Source organism: Dermochelys coriacea, chromosome 6 (assembly GCF_009764565.3).
Source record: "Dermochelys coriacea isolate rDerCor1 chromosome 6, rDerCor1.pri.v4, whole genome shotgun sequence".
Classification (NCBI taxonomy): domain Eukaryota; kingdom Metazoa; phylum Chordata; order Testudines; family Dermochelyidae; genus Dermochelys; species Dermochelys coriacea.
The window spans coordinates 108127546-108150781 of NC_050073.1; the positions used below are offsets into that span (position 1 = coordinate 108127546).

The 23236-nt window shown below is 37.7% G+C and overlaps 1 protein-coding gene across 13 annotated transcripts in view; it reads left to right on the forward strand.

Moving 5' to 3' along the window:
- TRAF3 (TNF receptor associated factor 3) overlaps window positions 1–23236 on the forward strand; it is a 94992-nt gene that overhangs the window by 25641 nt on the left and 46115 nt on the right. For 6 of the 13 annotated variants that reach the window (XM_043515846.1, XM_038407077.2, XM_043515845.1 and 3 more), the window contains one exon: window positions 20912–21167. In XM_043515846.1, the coding sequence (XP_043371781.1) occupies window positions 20929–21167 (239 nt within the window). In that variant the 5' untranslated portion in view covers window positions 20912–20928. Of the gene's footprint in view, window positions 1–11904; window positions 13254–17626; window positions 19801–19822; window positions 21168–23236 lie in introns of those variants that run through there. The other 7 variants (XM_038407075.2, XM_043515840.1, XM_043515841.1 and 4 more) reach the window with 6 other exon arrangements.

Genomic DNA, 23236 nt, shown 5'->3' on the forward strand with positions numbered 1-23236 from the left:
AGTTATTTTGTAATTACTAGCCAAAGTTTTATGTTACATATTTTGTTGCTAGTAACCAATTAAAATATTGGTTTAGGGAATTTAGTAGATTGAATTTCCTCTTTGACAAACCTAGCCATTTATCTCAAATATACACCAAATGTATTTCCTTTTGAGTTGGTTTCTTTAATTATCTAAGTATATCTGAACTCCACATTTGAATGATAGGTAACATTCACGTTTTGTCATTTAATAAAAACTTGATAAAGAATTCTTCTTGATGAAGAAATGGTTTGGAAACCGTAAGTTTTCTTACCGTTAATCTTTACAGCCAATGATTTTATTGATTTTTGTTTTCTAGCTAGAGTTTTTGCTTAGGTTAACATGGTTATATGCATATTAAGAATACAACACTGCCACAAACTCCAGCTGTTTAGCTGTCAAAGTACAGTGGTTATAGCCAGAATCAAAAGTTGGAGTTTTCTATGAATCAATGGGGAGGGGGGGAACAAAATCCTGCATTAAATCCAGTTATATTGCTCAGAGTTTAAATGGACAACAGTCTAGAAAGTCAAAGTTATACATCCCACAGTGAACGTGTATGACTGAGAGCTCATCCTTTGGTTTAGACACTTTGGAATTTGGATTTCCTGCTGAGATCCTACATTTAGTGTGTTAGTGCAGGAAAATTCTAGTCTGGGTGAGACATTCATAAAGCTAGTGGGGTTGTTTTTGCATGTTACTGTGGGCTAGAAAAAGATTTCTGCAAACATATGTCCTCTTAATTTTTCATAAGACTTAATTTTTCATAAGTTTTTCATAAACTTTCATAAGTTTTAAATATTAGACAGCAATCTGGTATATCTGGCTTTTTTTAAAGATATCTTTCCCAATATGAAACTGGTAATTTGCTTGCATTAGTATGTCTCTGTCTACCATATCACATTTAACTGAGTTTGTAATCAGTTACTGGCATGACTTGTTTTAAACATGGTTCTGGTCATGGTCCACCCACTGCATTTATGGGTCTCTGTAATACAAGTGGACAAATGCCTGTCAACACAAATCCTCAAGGAATCTCCAAGTGCTACAGCAACGATTTAGTCAGACTGCTTTGAGACCTTCAGGTTTTAATGCTTTAAAATAAAAATGCATTATTAAATGCCAAATACTATAATCTCATTAGTTTTAGTAGAATACCTCTGTGGCTTTAGGCACAAATAATATAAATAAAACGTTATGCCTTCTGAGGGTGGTCTTCTAATCAGGGACAAATGATTTTTCTGGGGCCTTGTCAGAATGGCTTGCTGTGCACAGCTATTCAGAAATGGTTGTCTAATACGTTTCTGCCAGAAATGTACTTGGAAACAATTTTCCAATATGCTTGTTGCTAGCACAGTTCTTCTGAGCATCCGTGGTGGAAATCCACCAATCATGCTTAACATCCACCATTACAAATATGTTCTCTGGGCCCTAAAATAGAAGAACTTTATCCCATATGGATGAATTTTTACCCAAGCTGACATCAGCCAAGTGAACTATTTGGCTTCTATAGACTTTACGTAAAGTTTGTTTATATATTCAGATAGTTACAAGTCATCAGAGATTTCTCAGTTTTGCCTTGGGTCACTTACTCTTACAACTGATCTTTTCTTTTGGACTGTACAGCTCTCTCATACTTACTTTTCTATGGCTGCTGCTACCACCACCATTATGTTTGTATTTGTTTAATCCCTTATGTGGACAGCTGGCTTATTAGAATCAAAGCCCCTCAGGAAACAGTATACACAGTCCTGAGGATAAGAGCAGTATTTTACTCAGCTCCTTGTGATAACTGAAAAATAAAGATTCATCGTAACATCCTGAAATCTCTCTTATTTAGGTGCACAAGATTTTTTTTTTATTTTATTTTTTTTATTTAATTCTATCATCATGCATAGTTATAAGACTAAGGGAATGGAGTAAGAATGGTCTTGTGGTTATGGCAAAGGCCTGGGATCCAGGAATGAAAGATTTTGCCTGTGACTTTGTGATCATATACAAGTCACTTACCCTTTCTGTGCTTTAGTTTCCTTATCTGTAAAGGGGGGATAATATTTACCTCAGAGGGATGTTGTGAGGTTTAATTAATTAATGTTTGTAAAACACTTTTGAGATTTTCAGAAAGTGTAACAGAACCCTATGAGAAAATATTAAAAAATTGGGCATGTTTCTTCTTAAGAAGACTGAGGAGGGTCCTGATAACAGTCCTCAAATACGTTAAGGACTGGTATAAAGAGGAAAGTGATCAATTGTCTCCATGGCCACTGAAGGTATGACAAGAAGTAATTGGCTTAATCTGGAGCAAGGGAGGTTTAGTTTAGATATTAGGAAAAATTTTCTAACTATCAGGGTAGTTAAGCTCTGGAATAGACTTCCAAAGGAAGGTTTGGAATCCCTGTCATTGGAAATTTTAAAAAACAGATTGGACGAAAACCTGTCGGGGATGGTCTAGGTTTACTTGGTCTTGCCACAGCGCAGGGTGCTGGACTGGATGAGTTCTCAAGGTCCCTTCCAGCCCTACATTTCTATAATTCTATCAGAGTGTTGTTATTTTTACTTTAACTCCAAGTACAACATTGGAGATAAACCTTCATAGATACTAATCCTTTTGGTCTTTATCTGGTCCAAAACGAATGCTACGAATGCTGGGAGTGTAAACAATTCTTTTCCTGGGGAATTTGTATCTATCACTTGTAAAGACCTGACAGCCAACACAGTGTGTTTTCAAATGTCTAAACCAAATAAAACAAAGATTTCTCTTCTTTGTGTCAGATGCTAGCAAAGATAGCAGCCAACCCACTTCTCCCTGAGATAGTGTCTAGAATCTTCACCTTAGAAACCATATTTTCTAATTTTAAATCTAGGTTTTGGTGTTCAGGGAAGAATTTGGGATAGAGAAAATTTAAAAAAAGAAAAGAAATGGGCAGGGGGATTTCTGTTCTTGAAAGATCCACATACAGTTTAATGTTTGGATAAGTCATAAGGCATTGTTTTTTCTTTTGAAAATTGCCCTTCAATAACAAAATATTATTGCTATACCAGAAAAGATGGAAAAAAAGGAGAAACTGAAAGTTTATTTCAGCAAGTCTTAGGATAATAGTTTTTTCTTTCCTACAGCCCAAGAATATATTTCAATTGGCTTCTGCTAGAATACCCACAAAAGTCACAGGTTCTCTTAATACTAAAACTGGTGATAGTCGGCAGCATAGTATCAAAACTGAATTTTTGAAGGCAGCACAGTCAAAAGATGAATTTAAATGTAGTGGAGGTTTTGCATGCCATATTGCTAAATTAACGAATAAAAGAAGAGTGTTTACAAAACAGAGGTGGAAAAAAATCAGTTGAATGGGAAATTGCCTAACCTATCCTTTTTTTCTATTAGGACTGAGAGTATATCATGTTGGATGTAATTACATCTGTAGGACACCAGAAAAGGTGGAAACAATTATTGTGGGCCAAGTTGAAGACCTCTTGAAAATTATACAAAAACCTACCTGAAAGATAACATGGAAGGTTTAATTTAAATATTTTTTTTGCTGGTCTTCTGTTTATAGTATTCAGTAACCAATTATTTCAAGTGGAAGACTAGAGCTCTCTTAGATAATGTTTCCCAGGGAGAATGGAGGTCAGTCGGCATTTGTTTTCTGAGCTCTGGATATAGGTTCGAGAAGCCTTTGCTGAAGTAATCCCTTGTGCAAGTCAGTGGATATGTCACTTTAGGTTTTAACATAGGTATTTCTAATATGTTACTTCATCTAAAGTTTAAATTTAAACAAATTCAGATATGTAGTTGAAGAATAAGTGGCTCACTAATTGGCTTCCCCTACAATGTGCAATTTTAAAATTTCATAGGAGGGCAATTCTGTTAAACATCACCTGCATTTTTAAATTAGATTTAGTAATATTTTGATGCACTTTGGAGGAGACAATTTTCCTGTAATTTTTCATCTCTGTAATGAGTGTTGTATCTCTGCAGTATTCTGTTTTTCTGTGGTCTTGCTGTATGATCTATGGTAGTGCTGAATTCCCTGTTTTGGATACTATGTGTGGTATTTGTATTTTTAAAATATCTCTAAGTTGACAAAAGAATTCCAAGATATTAGAGACTGGATTGGATTGGCTCAGCTTCTGCATCCTTCTAAGGAATTGACAGTGCAGGGATGGCTCCCTATGTATGCCAGCAGGCGATATAAAGAGCAAGACATTATTCAAGGAATTAATAATAATGATTAATAATATATTATCTCAATTACTGTTCCACTAGGCAGAATGAGAAGCCAATTAAATTTTGTTTTAGAGAATGAAAACTTAAAAACCAGTTTGCTGAACAGAAAAATAATTGCACTCACTGACTCTTTGTGAAAAAGATAATCAGACTAAGAACATCAAAGCTGGGCAGGAACTTTGGGGGTTCCTCTGCTGCAGGGAGATTTTATGGCAGTATGAGGCTGTAGCTCCATGGAGTTTGGTGGTATTGGTTAATCTGGTTCTGAAGGCAATGATTTCATATAAAATCCAGGTCCAAATATCTATCCTTTGTGGTACTCCAATTAATGATTTGTATGATACCCAGTGAAGACAGTGATGAAAAAGTTTTAGCTTGCTGTAGGAATAGATTTATGGCATCTGACAGAGAATTGAGGAAGTATGAACGGTAACAGATAGTTTAGAACTCAGGGAAATAGTTAATTTTTTTCCCTAAACTGGTGATTGTTACTTCAGTAATAGGAAACTTTTCAACTTGAAATGGTCATTATGGTGCATAGATACTTAAGGAATGCCTTTATAAATACGTATAATGATCTTTTTATGTTTCACAATGGTTAAGTATTTCCCTTAGAGTGCAGGACCCGGAAATTAAACAGCTAAGTGCATTCATCCATTTCCTCAGGCATGACTCAATCATGGACTTTTCCCAGAAGAGCAAGGGTACAGATTAAAGGGCATCTAATCCTGTGATAATCTGATCAGATTTAATTTCTCCAACTCTTTTTAGACAAAACACTTCAACTAAATGTCTTCTACAGTTTTCTGAATTCCAACTGTGGGTTAATTTCTTAGAGACTGAGAGGCATCCTCACTCCACCTATCTGCTTTACAAACGAACACAGGTTGGAATTTGGAACACTTAGAAAGGCAATGTCTGCCTGCTAGGACAGTATGTTTTATCCTTGAGTATTTGTACCATGATCCAGACACGCAAAGCATGATTTTGTCTGATTTTTTTAACAATGCCTTTGATTTCTTGAATGTCAAAAAACATAGCCTACTGAGATTATGTATTTATGAAATAATGAATAATAAAGATCTGTAGTTAGCAAGGGTAGCTTGAAATCCAAAAAAATTCTTTTAACCATTGCCCGAGGCAGAATCTTAATATATTAAGAAATTCTGGCATTGCAAAAGCCACCATGTACAATAAAAATAGACAGTTTTTAAAAAACTAATGTTTGAACAATATTTTAAAGTGAACTTTCCTACATGACATTAAATTGCTTGTCCATCTACCCTTGTTTTCTTCAATCCTTAAATTAAGAAAGAAACAAGAAAAAATATTTCAGTTGGCCCGGGTTGTACTTAAATTTTTGAGAGTTATCCAGTCTTATGGTCAGTAAAACTCTTTTATATAGTTTCTGGGTTACTGGATAATCCAGCTAGAATTAATACAAGAATTATTTATATATATTCATATTCCTACCCTTTCTTATTAACATAATTACTGGAAACGTCCATGTGAAGCTTTCTTTTATAAACAGTATCAAATGATCAGTCTTGGTTAGCATGACTATAAGTATATTGGAAATGACAGCTTCCATGGTCAACAGAAAACCCAGTTTAATAGGCTTGCCAAGAACAGCTTTTCACAATGTGATACTGTTTTATTTAATATTGTTAAAAATCATTCAGCCAATCCACATGCAGATTTATTAGGCAATACAGAATCTCTTGTTAGCCAAGAAAATAAAATAATTCTTTGCCAAAGTTTGTTTTAAATCTCACTTCACTTTCTACATTTCAGTCACTTTGTAATCTGAAATATGGGAATCATACAAAGTTGAAGTGTCGGTGATTCTGTTTCATTGAATGGGTGTTCCCTTGCAAGACCATTCAGGTGCCCAAATTGCTTAGTTATTCTTCTGTTTTTTCAAGTCATGGAAGAGCCTCTTGGGTCCTGATCCTACTCCATTCGAGGGAATAGGAGTTTTGCCATGGATTTTAATGAGTGGAGAATTGGGCTCTTAAATATCATTGTGAAACAGTGATCCAATATAGGCTGGCCATTTGAGAACATAGCGAAGCCTATATTGGATCAAACCAGAGATCCATTTAGCCCAGTATCCTCTCTCAAACAGTGACCAGTACCAGAAGATCATGCAAGAATCACTATAATAGATCATTATGAAATATGCTACCCATAGAGAGAGTTACCGGGTAGAATTAGTGGGGGAAGCAAATGTGGATGGGAATCTGGGAGGCAGTGACCATGAGTTGGTTGAGTTCAGGATCCTGACGCAGGGAAGAAAGGTAAGCAGCAGGATACGGACCCTGGACTTCAGGAAAGCAGACTTTGACTCCCTCAGGGAACAGATGGCCAGGATCCCCTGGGGGACTAACATGAAAGGGAAGGGAGTCCAGGAGAGCTGGCTGTATTTCAAGGAATCCCTGTTGAGGTTACAGGGACAAACCATCCCGATGAGTCGAAAGAATAGTAAATATGGCAGGCGACCAGCTTGGCTTAATGGTGAAATCCTAGCGGATCTTAAACATAAAAAAGAAGCTTACAAGAAGTGGAAGGTTGGACATATGACCAGGGAAGAGTATAAAATATTGCTCGGGCATGTAGGAAAGATATCAGGAGGGCCAAATCGCACCTGGAGCTGCAGCTAGCAAGAGATGTCAAGAGTAACAAGAAGGGTTTCTTCAGGTATGTTGGCAACAAGAAGAAAGCCAAGGAAAGTGTGGGCCCCTTACTGAATGAGGGAGGCAAGCTAGTGACAGAGGATGTGGAAAAAGCTAATGTACTCAATGCTTTTTTTGCCTCTGTTTTCACTAACAAGGTCAGCTCCCAGACTGCTGTGCTGGGCAACACAAAATGGGGAAGAGATGGCCAGCCCTCTGTAGAGATAGAGGTGGTTAGGGACTATTTAGAAAAGCTGGACGTGCACAAGTCCATGGGGCCGGACGAATTGCATCCGAGAGTGCTGAAGGAATTGGCGGCTGTGATTGCAGAGCCCTTGGCCATTATCTTTGAAAACTCGTGGCGAACGGGGGAAGTCCCGGATGACTGGAAAAAGGCTAATGTAGTGCCCATCTTTAAAAAAGGGAAGAAGGAGGATCCTGGGAACTACAGGCCAGTCAGCCTCACCTCAGTCCCTGGAAAAATCATGGAGCAGGTCCTCAAAGAATCAATCCTGAAGCACTTAGAGGAGAGGAAAGTGATCAGGAACAGTCAGCATGGATTCACCAAGGGAAGGTCATGCCTGACTAATCTAATCGCCTTTTATGATGAGATTACTGGTTCTGTGGATGAAGGGAAAGCAGTGGATGTATTGTTTCTTGACTTTAGCAAAGCTTTTGACACGGTCTCCCACAGCATTCTTGTCAGCAAGTTAAGGAAGTATGGGCTGGATGAATGCACTATAAGGTGGGTAGAAAGCTGGCTAGATTGTCGGGCTCAACGGGTAGTGATCAATGGCTCCATGTCTAGTTGGCAGCCGGTGTCAAGTGGAGTGCCCCAGGGGTCGGTCCTGGGGCCCGTTTTGTTCAATATCTTCATAAATGATCTGGAGGATGGTGTGGATTGCACTCTCAGCAAATTTGCGGATGATACTAAACTGGGAGGAGTGGTAGATACGCTGGAGGGGAGGGATAGGATACAGAAGGACCTAGACAAATTGGAGGATTGGGCCAAAAGAAATCTAATGAGGTTCAATAAGGATAAGTGCAGGGTCCTGCACTTAGGATGGAAGAATCCAATGCACCGCTACAGACTAGGGACCGAATGGCTCGGCAGCAGTTCTGCGGAAAAGGACCTAGGGGTGACAGTGGACGAGAAGCTGGATATGAGTCAGCAGTGTGCCCTTGTTGCCAAGAAGGCCAATGGCATTTTGGGATGTATAAGTAGGGGCATAGCGAGCAGATCGAGGGACGTGATCGTTCCCCTCTATTCGACACTGGTGAGGCCTCATCTGGAGTACTGTGTCCAGTTTTGGGCCCCACACTACAGGAAGGATGTGGATAAATTGGAAAGAGTACAACGAAGGGCAATGAAAATGATTAGAGGTCTAGAGCACATGACTTATGAGGAGAGGCTGAGGGAGCTGGGATTGTTTAGTCTGCAGAAGAGAAGAATGAGAGGCGATTTGATAGCTGCTTTCAACTACCTGAAAGGGGGTTTCAAAGAGGATGGCTCTAGACTGTTCTCAATGGTAGCAGATGACAGAACGAGGAGTAATGGTCTCAAGTTGCAATGGGGGAGGTTTAGATTGGATATTAGGAAAAACTTTTTCACTAAGAGGGTGGTGAAACACTGGAATGCGTTACCTAGGGAGGTGGTAGAATCTCCTTCCTTAGAGGTTTTTAAGGTCAGGCTTGACAAAGCCCTGGCTGGGATGATTTAACTGGGACTTGGTCCTGCTTTGAGCAGGGGGTTGGACTAGATGACCTTCTGGGGTCCCTTCCAACCCTGATATTCTATGATTCTATGATTCTTTCCAACAAAATATGGTTAGCTAATCCTCTCTTGTTGTATCATAATTTGTCTTCCTTATAGTTTATAGCTTATAGTTAAATGTTACATCTTCCTATTGATCTTCATCATTTTTTGTATTTATCAGAAATTCAGGTCACTTTTTTTTTCGGGGCAGGGGGTACTAGCATAGAACATAAGAGCGACCATACTGGGTCAGACCAAAGGTCCATCTAGACCAGTATCCTGTGTTTCGACGTGGCCAATACCAGGTGCTTCAGAGGGAATTAGCAGAATAGGTATTCATCAAGTGATCCGTGCCCTGTCATTCATTCTCCACTGCTGGCAAACAGAGACTAGGGACGCCGTCCATGCTAATAGCCGTCGATGGACCTATTTTCCATGAATTTATCTAGTTCTTCACTGAACCCTGTTATAGTCTTGGCCTTCACCATATCCTCTGGCAAAGAGTTCCACAGGTGGACTGTGCATTGTGTGAAGAAATACTTTCTTTTGTTTGTTTTAAACCTGCTGCCTATTAATTTCATTTGGTGACCCCTAGTTCTTGTATTATGAGAGAATAAATAACACTTCCTTATTTACTTTCTCCACACTAGTCATGATTTTATAGACCTCTATCATATCCCCCTCTTAGATGTCTCTTTTCCAAGCTGAAAAGTCCCAGTCTTATTATTCTCTCCTCATATGGCAGCTGTTGAATACCCCTAATCATTTTTGTTGCCCTTCTCTATACCTTTTCCAATTCCAATATATCTTCTTTGAAATGGGGTGATGACAACTGCACACGGTATCCAAGATGTGGGTGTACCATGGATTTATATAGAGAGAATGATATTTTCTGTCTTACTATCTTTCCCTTTCTTAATGATTCCCAACATTGTTTGCTTTTTTGACTGCTGCTGCACATTGAGTGGATGTTTTCAGAGATCTATCCACAATGACACCAAGATCTCTTTCCTGAGTGGTAACAGTTAATTTAGACCCCATCATTTTATATGTATAGTTGGGATTATGTTTTTCAATGTGCATTACTTTTCATTTATCAGCACTGAATGTTGTCCAGTCACCAAGTTTTGCGAGATCCCTTCGTAGTCTGCTTTGGACTTAACTATCTTGAGTAGTTTTGTATCATCTGCAAATTTTGTCATCTCTCTATTTACCCCTTTTTCCAGATCATTTATGAATATGTTGAATAGTACTGATCCCAATACAGCCCCCTGGAGAACATCACTATTTCCCTCTCTCCATTTATTCCTACTTTTTGTTTCCTATTTTTTTTTTTTTTTACCAGTTACTGATTCATGAGAGGACCTTCCCTCTTATCCCATGACAACTTACTATGCTTAAGAGCCTTTGGCAGAGACCTTGTCAAAAGCTTTCTGAAAATCTAAGTACACTATATCCACTGGATCACCTTTGTCTACATGCATGTTGACCCCCCTCAAAGAATTCTAGTAGATTGATGAGGCATGCTTTCCCTTTACAAAAATCCATGTTGACTCTTCCCCAACAAATCATGTTCATCTATGTGTCTGACAATTCTGTTTTGTACTATAGTTTCAACTGGTTTGCCTGGTACTGAAGGCTTACCAGTCGGTAATTGCCAGGGTCAAATCTGGAGCCTTTAAAAAAAAATTGGTATCCTGTTAGCTGTCCTCCAGTCATCTGGAACAGAAGCTGATTTAAATAATAGGTTACATACCAGTTAGTAGTTCTGCAATTTAACATTCGAGTTCCTTCAGAACTCTTGGATGAATACCATCGGGTGGGTCCTGGTGACTTATTGCTGTTAAATTTATCAATTTGTCCCAAAACCTCCTTTAATGATACCTCTATCTGGGACAGTTGCTCAGAATTGTCACCTAAAAAGAATGTCTTAAGTCTGGGAATCTCCCTCATATCCTCAGCCGTGAAGACCAATGCAAATAATTCATTTAGTTTCTCTGAAATGGCCTTATCCATCCTTGAGTGCTCCTTTAGCATCTCGATCATCCAGTGGCTCCACTAGTTGTTTCGCAAGCTTCCTGCTTCTGATGTACTTAACATTTTTTTTGAGTCTTTGGCTAGCTGTTCTCCAAATTCTTTTTTGGGTGGTCTAATTATATTTTTACATTTCATTTGCCAGAGTTTGTTCCTTTCTGTTTTCCTCACTAGGATTTAACTTCCACTTTTTAAAGGATGCCTTTTTGCCTCTCACTGCTTCTTCTTGTTTGGCATGTTTTTGGTTCTCTTATTATGTTTTTTTTAAGTTGGGGTATACATTTAAGTTGAGCCTCTATTATGGTGTCTTCAAGAAGTTTTCTTGCAGCTTGCAGGGATTTCATTTTTGGTACTGTACCTTTTAATTTCTGTTTAACTTCCTCATTTTTGTGTAGTTCACCTTTCTGAAATTAAATGATACCGTGTTGGGCTGCTGTGGTGTTTTCCCTGCCACAAGGATGTTAAATTTAATTATATTACTATTACCAAGCAGTTCAACTATATTCTTCTCTTGGACCTGATCCTGTGCCTCACGAATCTATAGTTGCCTCTCCTCTTGTGGGTTCCAGGACTAGCTGCTCCAAGCAGTCATTATTTAAGGTGTCAAGAAACTTTATCTCTGCATCCCATCCTGAAGTTATAAACTCATTATTATTGAGTTTATTTTTATAGATGCTCTAATCTCCCTAAGCATTTCACAATCACTATCTATATTCATTGTGATTTGAATGGGGATTGGATGCCTTTTGAGGTTAGGCACATTTGAAAATCTCCCCCTAAATCATTAAATTACAAGGATTCCCCAAAACTTGGGGAAAAAATCTGAGATAAATCTACATGTTCTTTTCATCTGTGTGTAGGAATTTGGGTTAATGTATTAAACCGAGGAAGATAGAAATGACCCACCTTTTTTTTTAATATGAAATGAATTAATAACCAGCATTAATAATCAAATGGTTGGAAACGAGGAAGAATACCATTTTCCCCAAGAACTTCTTAATTTAGCTATATCAGTTGCTGCAGATTTCTCCCTTTTGATTGCTTGATTCTTCAGATATGATATAAAAATAGGGAATGGTGCTTTAAATATGACAGTTTCCCAAAACTTTGATTAAAAAGGGCGGGGGGGGGAGGGAAGATTATGATGTAGTATGGAAAACTCCAACCAAAAACCTGTTGTTAGTTTTTAAAAAAATCAGTATATTTTTGTCTTAAAAACTGAACTTTTGTCTTTTTCCCACTAATACTTGGAATGCAAGGGTAGAGAAAATGCCCCTTTTCATTTATTTATATGTAGTTATAAGTTAATGTGTAAGTACATTAACACAATTGCATTAGATATGTCAGTTGGGATGATAGTTTGAAAAGAACATACACTTTCAAAACTGTATGTTTAGTGTGAGATTCTGGTCCACCTGATGGACAATATTTGAGGTTCCGTAAATATTGTAGCAAGATAGAACAATGATCTCAGATTGTTTAGAAGACTGTATGCCATGCCATGGCAGTTGTTTGCTGCAGCTTGAATACTCTTACTGTTGTCCCTGGATTTAATTCCTGATTCTAATTTGTGTGTGATATTTGCTTAAAGGTTTTTTAAACAAGAATATGACCACCTAAGTGGAGGATCCTTTGGCTTTGGAACTCTTTCCCTCTGTTGTGTCCGTCATCATCTAGATATATTTATGCTACAAAACAAGATTCTTACATTTTTCTCTTTTTTTCCACTAAATTGTGGGATTTCCAGTTGAATGTCATTTGGTTGATGGGTAGGAATGGTGCACGGCAGAATCTTTTATTGTGTATGTTTTGTAATGGTGGTAGGATATCATAGGAATGGTCATCTACAGTAAGAAATCTTTATAATACAAAAATTCCTTACTTATGATTGAGGATTCTAGAGGGAAAACACTAAGCAAAACATATGTATTCTGTTGTATGTACTGAATCGATTAAAATGGTGGAAGCATCTCTCTGAATGAAATGTTCCTGTCACTTTGTCACTGTAATCAGTTGTCATTGATTATAATGCATATTCTGCCCTGTGAATACCTCTGTTTGTAAAATATGTAGTGTCCTATTTAGTTATGCTTCTGAAATTGTGTGGTTCTATTTAATAAAAATGTGAATGAGGTGCCCTTAAAGCCCTGTATAACAGTGAAATACGAAACAACAAAAATAACTGATAAAATAAGGAATTCTGAAATTTAAGTTAGAAATGTCTTAGCTTGCTCACGGTAATCTTATACTAAAGCAATCTAAGAGTAATTCTTAAAGACTGATATGACTGACATCTGTCAACAAAATTAAAAGGCTAGAAACATCTAGCAATCTATTTTTCAGAATACTCTCAGATGATTAGATAATCAAACACGGTAAACAACCTATTTTGATTTGAAGTTAAGCTGGTGTGTGTTCTGCTTATTTTGTAGATGAAGGGATCCACATCATTGTTTGAAGGGATACTGCTTCACTGCTCATTTTTCTGTTGTCTTTTGCTCCCTGTGCAAGCTTAATGTCCTTTTCCTGTTTGGATATACAGGTATGTTACTGTATTCTGTAGTTTTCAAATTGGGGTACATGAGCTCTTGTCAGGGTATGCAAGAAAAATCCTGTCATGGCAGATAACGCATTTTATACATGTCAAGTTTCCTTCCCCACTCTGAACTCTAGGGTACAGATGTGGGGACCTGCATGAAAAACCCCCTAAGCTTATTTTTACCAGCTTAGGTTAAAACTTCCCCAAGGTACAAACTATTTGACCTTTTGTTCCTGGACTTTATTGCTGCCACCACCAAGCGTCTAACAAATAAATATAACCGGGAAAGAGCCCACTTGGAAACGTCTTTCTCCCCAAAATCCCCCCAAGCCCTACACCCCCTTTCCTGGGGAAGGCTTGATAAAAATCCTCACCAATTTACAAAGGTGAACACAGACCCAAACCACTGGATCTTAAGAACAATGAAAAAGCAATCAGGTTCTTAAAAGAAGAATTTTAATTGAAGAAAAAAAGTAAAAATCACCTCTGTAAAATCAGGATGGTAAATACCTTATAGGGTAATCTCTAATTCAAATTCAGGGTAATTCAAAACATAGAGAATCCCTCTCGTCAAAACCTTAAGTTACAAAAAGACACAAAATCAGGAATATACATTCCATTCAGCACAACTTATTTTATCAGCCATTTAAACAAAACAGAATCTAACGCATATCTAACTCGATTGCTTATTAACCCTTTACAGGGTGACCTGCATTCCTGCTCTGGTCCCGGCAAAAGCAACACAGACAGAGAGTACCCTTTATTTCCCCCCACACCCTCCAGCTTTGAAAGCATCTTGTCTCCTCATTGGTCCTTTTGGTCAGGTGCCAGCGAGGTTATCTTTAGCTTCTTAACCCTTTACAGGTGAAAGGGTTTTTCCTCTGGCCAGGAGGGATTTAAAGATGTTTACCCTTCCCTTTATATTTATGACAATATAGTACCACTTAACATCTAATCAACAACTAGAAACTTGTCTGAGGGACTATTTTTATTCAAGACGAAACTATATATAATAAAATTGTTCATTACAATAATAGTAGTATCCAGGACAACACACTCTAGGACTTGTACGTTGTGTTGCATCTTGTTATCCCTTACAGACCTTTTTTTCTGTTTTCATATATATATTATGACCCTATCTCAGATGGGAGTACATAGTAGACTACATTATTTGGAAAGGGCTACGCAGCCTAAAAAGTTTGAAAACCACTGAAGAAGTTTGTATTCTGTTCCAAGCACAAATCTTAAGATTTTGATCAGATAGCTTTTTCCTGCCTAACCAATAACTAAATTAGTCTGTCTTCACATTCATTCTCTTCTTTGGTAGTTTAACATAATTATTTAACTGGAACTAATATGTTTGTGGTTTGTGTTTTTTTTTAATTTCTTCTTTTGTAACCATTTAGAACTGATAGCAGGTTAGTTAAGAAAAACCATTCACATTTCCTTTAAATATTGGAAATATAGCTATTCGTATTTAGTGCAACTAATCATGGTTTCCTTATACAATTTAATAAGATGTTTGGGCATAACATGTACCTCCTGTTACAGTTTAAAAGGACATGAGTAGTAAGACCAGGACTTTTAGATCTACATGTAGCTGCAATATTTCTATTATTCACTGCATTCTGCAAATAACTTTATTATACAGTGCCTAAAACACTGGCTCCCCAATCTTTATTGAGGCCTTCAGGAGGAACTGTAATAGGATAATATTTTTGAGAGAGATTGTCATAGTAAACACTTTTTCTTGAATATTTCATGATTAAGAGGCTCTGTATATTGAGGATAAAGAAAATTATTAAAACTTAGTATTGATGTGAATGCAGAATGAATATTTTTACATTGAAAAATATTTTTAATATTGCTAGAGGTGATGTACAAAAACATTTTGTATAAATTATTGCTGCATAGAAAGATTTCTGTTAAAAATCTATCTATCTTCTTTGTAACCAAAGTATCCTATTCTACATTTGACCCGCTGCAGGATTTGGCCACCCGAGAGGTCTGCATGTCTTAGTCTTGTTATAATTCCCAATATAGGTGTCTTAGCTCAAATGAGAATTACAAAATTGCCCATAGATGTTTTGTTCAAAGATGGAAGGTAAATTTGTTTGTAAATAACTCTACCTCCACATTGATCATCTCTTCTGATCTTTTAAACAGATATTACTTTTATACCTTTTTTTAAAATATATATACGTTTAATATCTCTTTCTTTTACGGGTGAGAACTGTTTTCCTTATTTTACCCATTTGTTCCTTGTTTGGGAATCCCCGTGCTTTCCAGCTCCTGGAACACACTTATGTCAGCAGATTAACTTTTGCTTCCAGTTTCTAATCACTGGTGCTAATATAGGCTTGAATTAAATTATAAAAGGATATTTCTTTTGTATGTTTAGGAAGATAGTTTTGTTCTCTCCACTCATTTTCTTTTCTTTTCTTTTTTTTATTTCAATAATCTGCAGTTCAACCCTTGCACAGATAAGCATGAAGTTTGTGCTAGGTGTTTGCTAAGGCAGGTTCAATTTTAGGATTCTGAAGCTGGCCCTATGATACGCAGTTTAGTTTTGAGCAATAAAATGGTATTGCTTAGCAATTAGTTTTGAGGTAGAATCCCCCAAATTAGAATATTAAATGATTAAAAGTTACAGATTGAAAGCTGCACTCTCCTTTTTTTTGTTTTGTTTTTGGAAAGCACTGTAGTTATGGATTTATACAATAGGAGTCAAAGTCCATTATAGCAGTGGTTCTCAACCAAGGGTCCGGGGCCTATGTGGGCAGGCTTCAGGGGGTCTGCCAAATAAGGCCAGCATTAGACTCACTGGGGCCCAAGGCGGAAAGCCAAAGCCCCGCCACATGGGTCTGAACCCAGGGCCCTGAACTTCATCCCTCAGGATTGAAGCCAAAGCCTCAATGGGGGCCCCTGTGGCATGGGGCCTAGGAATTGCCCTGTTTACTACCCCCTAATGCTGGCCCTAGCTTTTATATGCAGAAAAAACTGTTATCGTAGGTGGGCCGGGGAGTTTTTATAGGATGTTGAGTGGGCCTCAGAAAGAGAGAGGCTGAGAACTCCCCCTGCATTACAGAATATGCCTAACTTTTGTGAGCCTTTATAGGTTGTCTACATACTTTTTAAAACCTAAGGTTAAACAACGCTAAATGTGTTAAGTTCAAGCAAGAACAGTCTAATTTTTCAGCACACTGAAGACACTGTAGCCCATGTTTCATCTTCCTCCGAAGGCTTCATCTATATGTTGAATCAGAGGAATGACAAGATAGGGCCTGGTGGAACACCACAAAGGCGAGCTCCCAAAGAGAAAGAGCAGTCTTCCATTTCTATGAGAGGAAAAAGCTGAATTATTCTTAGTCAATTACTTCCACCTCTGCCAAATCCAGCAGAGATGTACATAGCACCTTGTAGTTGATTGTATCAAAGGTTACTGAAAAATGTAACACAGCTAGCAGAGACATCTTGTATTGCTGTTTCCATACTTGTCCTGGTCTGAAACCTGATTGTCTGATGTTAAAAGATTGGAAAGTTTCTCCGCTACTTATCATCTTAATTATTTTCCTCAAAAAGGGAAGTTAGAGGCTGGATAATAGATAATGATGACACTTGTGTTAAATGGTTTATTGAACAAGAACCATAGTATTGGATCTTTGAGGTTTTGTTGGCAGTTTGCCCTCCCTTTCAGAGACACTAAGATCCCCTCCAAAACTGAGCCACCTGAGTCATCCAGCCGAGCTCAGCTATGCATGCCAGACTGAGTACTTCATCTGGCATGGTGGTGTTTTTATTAATGATTTGACCTCACAATGAGTAGTATGAGTTGAAGTCCTAGGTTATTCTGTGCTGTTGTCCTAGTCGCTAACCAACGGGTCTTACCAATTTTAAAATCTAGTTTGGCACCCTGGATTTATGTTGTTGTCTAAGCTCAGCTGCTCAAAGGTTGGAGTCGTGTCTGCCCAGATCTTTAATCCTGATTTAAAATTGTACTTGCCCTTGTGAGTTAAGTAAGAGCCTCCCACTCCTAAAGGTTTTACTTGTACATCACATTTTCATGTTGATTTAGCTGATACTATCATGATAGCTGCAAGTATCTGCAAAATGTAAAATCTGTGATGGAGACAAAAATGAATGAAACTTGCACCAGAACTCTAGTGAGCAAAATGGGATTAGCCATAGAATGACAAGCGGCTCTGTTTTAGTTTCTGAAAAATACTGACCACAGGCATGCTACAGGATTCCAGTTTGTGTTTTCTAATGGAGATCTGCTACTTGAATCCTTAAGGATTTGTTCCTGAAACAGCTGTCACTTCAATTGAGTGATAAGGTGCACAGGAAAACTGAGATATCAGTTAGTCTGTTTTCTGGAAGTCAGCTACTTTGCATACTGTGGGTGCAATAGTAACTTTCCTAGATGGAACCTTGTGCCTTACATTTAGATCTCATTTGAAAAATTTGAAATTTGCATAGTGGGTATAACTTCTGTGAAAGTTCGCCCAAATGGAAAAAGGCACCATGATCTGTAGTGGTCTATAAACAAAAATGTAGTGCCTAATTTTCAAAAGCTGAGATCTCTGTATTACCCACATTTGTATTTACCTCTAATTGCATATGCACTTAGTTAATGCATATGCAGGTGAAAGTATTCCAGTGCATGCAGTTAGTCAGTTTGAGCACCTAATGTGAAGTATTCATATGAATTCCCTGCCCTTTTGAAATACGGCCCTTATAGTATAACACAGTGCTTGTTGATGTGCTTTTAAATCTATTCTGTGTTGCTTTGTGGATGGTTTCAACTGTTTTTCTTTGTAAGAATTTTCTAGTTTGGTGTGTTAGAGAAGAGAATTCTTCACCCAGTTGGCTACCAGATGCTGTAAATTTTTTTAGCTTTTCATGTATGACAAACTTTCTTGAAAAAAATAAAACAAAAAAGATCTTGCTGTCAGGAGAGTTACCTAGGAAGATGCTATTAATTTTCTTTGAAGAGATGTCCAATATATGTCATTTCACAAAGTGGAGTCCTGTGGGGCCTTGTGTAGATATATCAGTATGAAGTCTCATTTGCCAGCTGACAATCTAACCTTCAAGCCGATTCATATCTCTATGAAACTGTCTGTCACCTGCTGCTTGTTCTATGTTCAATATGCATTTCCGGTTGAATCTAGAGTATTACTTCTTCCCCTCCCCCCCCCTCCACCCCCTTGTTGTGGCTAATTGCTCAGTTCTTGGTGAAGCAAAAGTATTATTTAGTTTTAGAACATCTTCATTTAGTTTTATTTCTTCCCTTCATTGGGATACCATTTTTTGTCTATTAAACCTTGATTGCCTGTTCTCCATCGTTTTTCTTTACCATTCTACTGCTCCTATTTGTGGAGCTCTGTTCCTCCTAACTGGAGGACTGCTTCTTCAGTGTCAACTTTAGTGGCTCCTTTTCCCAACTCCTTCGCACATTCAAGTCCTTCTTTAAACACTCTCCAAGGTTTAGCCCTCTCCTCTTTTTATCTCTTGGTGATCTCATCCTCTTGCATGGTTTCAGCAACCACCTCCAGACAGATAAGTCCTAAATTCACACTATCACCCCCCTCTGTCCAGCAGTGCATCTTCAACTGTACTGCTCACTAATCAAAAACCGTCTCCAAAACTGAACTTTTCTCATCTTGAAAGCTCTTTTATCCTTCTTGTCTCAGACTCTGAACCTCAGTTTCCTCTGACTTTCTTCTTCTTCTCATCCCTATAACCACCATCATGGAGTTCTGGCATTTTCCTTTTCAATATCACTACAGTCTGCTCATTATTCATTATGCCTGCTGCTGAGACCCTTGTCCAGGCCTTGTTGATCTGTTGGCTTGATTACAGCCCTGTTTGCTGGATTGGGCAATCCAGGTTTGCTCTCCACAGAGTTCTAGTGCAAGTCTTCTAGCTCTCATCCAACACACACCATCTCTCTTTCCTCCTTGGTAGCTCTTCAAATCATGTTTTACCAAGACACCAGGCCTTCTGATCTCTGAAGAACACTTCAGTGCAGCAGACTTGGTCTGGTTTATTTTTACTCCAGTTATTCTAGAAACTAGTATTTGAATAAGAGCTCTTTCTCCCATAAGCAATCTCCTGCTTAATTCTTCAATGAAGTTATATGTAGGTGTTTGATGCTGCACTGTTGCCATGTGAATTGTGAGGTTGTAAATTCTAAAATGGACTACAAGGAGCCTTTGTTTAATCATAAATATAAATATCATATTTAACAAAAGGAACTAGGAAATCATAAATAGCATGTGCAAGTATAAATACATTTTGTTTTTATGGGGTGGTTTTCAGTGTGTGGTATATTTGGAATTGAAGGTATATTACTGCCATTGTAGTTGGTGAAGGTACACTATTATATAGGAGAGGAGAATTGGGTTAGGAGAAACCCATGTACTTTTGCCAAAAGCTCATTTATATTTCAGATACTAGTTACCCTCTGATTCTGCATGGTAGAAAGATTCCATGTTGATAACCGTGTATACATCATTCCTGTAAATAAGCAGGTACTCTCTTTTGGGTACATATTTTAATTCCAACTCCCAGTTACGCTGTTTCCTGTATTTGCCTACGTTCTCCATTAACATCTTTTGATTTTTGGTGCACAAGATAGGTTGGGAAACTATTTAAAGTATTTTTAAATTGAATAAATGTATTCTCTCTTCTGTGGTTCTGCCAGTTCTTTGTACACGGTGTATTTAAAGTATCACAATCTCTGCCATAATAGATATGATAGTTCAGTCTTCAGCTGTGTTAATTCTTTCCTGAACAGGCCAATTGTGCTGAGTTCCGCTGCATTAACAGAGCAGTCATGTTATGTGGACCTGTTTCCTCTGGGGAGGGACATGTACTACCTGATCTCTTTCCCTTGGAAATGCAGGTTGAAAAACTTTGAGATAATAAAAATATGGGGTTTTACCTGTATTCAGACAAATTCTGGCTTGCTCTGTGCCAGTGCCCCAGGCCTAAAATGCAACAGAAAAGCCAGAACAGCAAAGGAGTGGACTCCATGTCCCTTGTGCTGTGTGATGCAGAGCTCTGCTGTGATCAGGTGCTGCTCATCATAGACGAGTAATGTTGATGGGCCAAGGGTGTGGCCAAGTGGTTCTAAGCACATTCTGGACCCGCTGTCCCGAAACTCTTAAACTGAGGGCAGAGGCAGACTGCATCCGCTGCTTCTTGCCGCAGCCAGTAGTGGTGTTTGTGGCCTAGCAGTGCAGGTACCATGGACCTTTCTGGCAGAATGAAAGGAGGAATGTGTGTTTTTTCACCACTCCCTCTGCCCAAACCCCAGCGTGTTTTCCACAGGTAATTAAGATTTTGCTCGCAGGACCTGTATTTGGCTCTTGGCCTTTTAGAGCCCTTGAAAAAAGAACAATACTTTTACAAATTTACCATATTTTAATATATTATGCAAATATGCTAACTTTGCCTATTTGTGTTCATATGTGCACCTACATTTTTATATTTGTGTATGTAAATTTGTATAGAGAAGCTAATCCCTTTTTTACAGCTATTGCAAATGTTTGTAGAAAGATGAAAATGTGTTTATGTATACATTCACTGATGGCAGGATGAGTTACTGTTAGAGCTATAGAGAACTATGGCTTATGCTTTTTTCTCTTTCACAGAAATTACCTATTACAATATGGACACCAGTAAAAAGACAGAACCCCCTGTGTCTGTAGAAATGGTACAACAAAGGGCGAACCCTGATCACACTCCTGGATCAATTTACGTTCCAGAACAAGGTGGTTACAAAGAGAAATTCGTAAATACAGTGGAGGACAAATATAAATGTGAAAAGTGTCATCTCATACTGTGCAATCCTAAACAGACGGAATGTGGACACAGATTCTGTGAAACCTGCATTAATGCATTGTTAAGGTGTGTGTTTCTTACAATGTTAAAAATGTTAATATGATTGAAAAATTCTGACCTTCTGAAACAGGTTAAAGAAATGTCTATTTTTCCATCTTGTCTTGAATGTAAAAATTTTTTGAGCAATTTGAAGATTATAGGGCCTGAGATGAAGAGTGCAAAGTATCTAATTAATTTTCCATTAATTTATTTTTCATAAGAACGCTGAGTTATGCAACTATTCATGGTAACCTTAAAATTAAAAATGCATCTGTTCTCTTTAAAAAGTTTAAAAAAAAAAATCTAGATTTTTAGTAATACCTGGCAATTTCAATACATTTCATTTGACTCTCAGCTCTGATACATTGCTGCTGATGGTATTCGGTATACATTAGTTTGAGTTTTGAAATAACAATAAATGTATAGCATGTAGCATGTTCAAAATATTGCACAAACTTTAATCCAAGCTGCACACCTGTGGGGTAGATATTTAATAATATCCTCTGCTTATTGATGGGAAACTTGCAGCAGAGGAAAGAAGTGTCTTTCCCCAGACCACTTCCTTCATAAGGAACAGAGCAGAGATAGAACTTGGGAATTTTCTTCCCTCTTCTTATTCCCCATAACCATTCTGGCTCTGTGTATGCAACAGACTATATTTCATTGTGGAAATATAGCATTGTTTCAGAGGTTGAGTGTGCAAGGCTAGTGGAGTTAGATACATTTAAGTAACACATCCTTTTATCTCTCCTATTCAGTGCGTCACGTTTATAATAGGAAAAATAGAGTTGTTGTGATACGTATATTATTTTCTGATAAATTGCTGTTTGTGCTAAAAAAAATCTAGTAGTTTTTCTGAATATACATTTTTAGGAAGCAGTCGTCTGTGGTTAATAAAAGGTATTGGTTACAAATATTTCCCATCCACTGTCAACATACAGTTAAGAACACACTGATTATATGTTAGGGAGCTGTGCACTCTCAGGGTCATCTCAGAGAAACTTCAGTGAAGCTATCTGCTCAGTATGCAGCAGTAGTTTTAAAAGAGCAAATAGGATGCTTGAGTGCATTTAATAAAAGCTATAAAATGATGACATTGTATCACACAGTATATACCCTCATGTGGAATATCGACTCCAATTTTGTTCTCTTCGCCTTAAGAAAAATATTGAGGATATTGAAGCCGTGAGGCAATGAAGATACTCGGAAGCATGTTGAGATTTACATACCTTGTGCAATAACAAGGAGTAGGATTAGTTAATTGGGACAGGGTGGGATTTGATTGGAATATTCAACCTGTGAATGACAGCAACAGTTGATTAGTCATTCCTTTAGAGTGACCCATAATATTAACAGCAATAATTTATTTATACTGTATAAGTCACTTTATAAAAATAGAATAATTTACCTGTTATACAAGAGATTACAATCCAAACACAAATAAAGGCAACTAAGGGAGGGAATAGGGATTAATAATCAAGGGAAGATTAGTGGGAGAAGTGACGGGGGAGGGATATGAGGTAAACTTAGGTTTCCTTTAAATATTATTTCATGGCCTATATAATCATGCTGTAGAATTCACTGACATAGGAGGTTGAGTCAAATTATGCCTGGCTTTTTAAAAAGAGCTACGTATATAATAGACACGAATAATCCTTTTGTCTATGCATGCTGAAATACTGAGAGGTAACCAGAGCTGCTGGATCAGGCGTGCTGTAGAAGCTAGGAACAGATGTTGTTTTTTCCATGTAAAGCATTGAACAATTGACTGGAAACATTATGGTGTAGAGGGGTTGGTTTTTTCCCCTTTCTCTGGAATGCCAGGTACAGTCCCCAGGCTGAATGGACCAATGGTTTCATTCATTATGGTTGTTCATATTGTTCCCATAATTTATGGTGTATAAACGCATCTAAATTGGTCTTTGTATTTTATGAAGAAATACGTAGATTTTAAAATGAATATATTCAAGACCATCACAACAAGAAAGTATTATTGCGGTGCTTTTTAAAGATGAAAAATCCTGGCAAAGGAAGTCTGTACTTCATTTTATGCTGCTATTAAATAAATTTTTATTGCTTAAAAATGAATTTTTTTA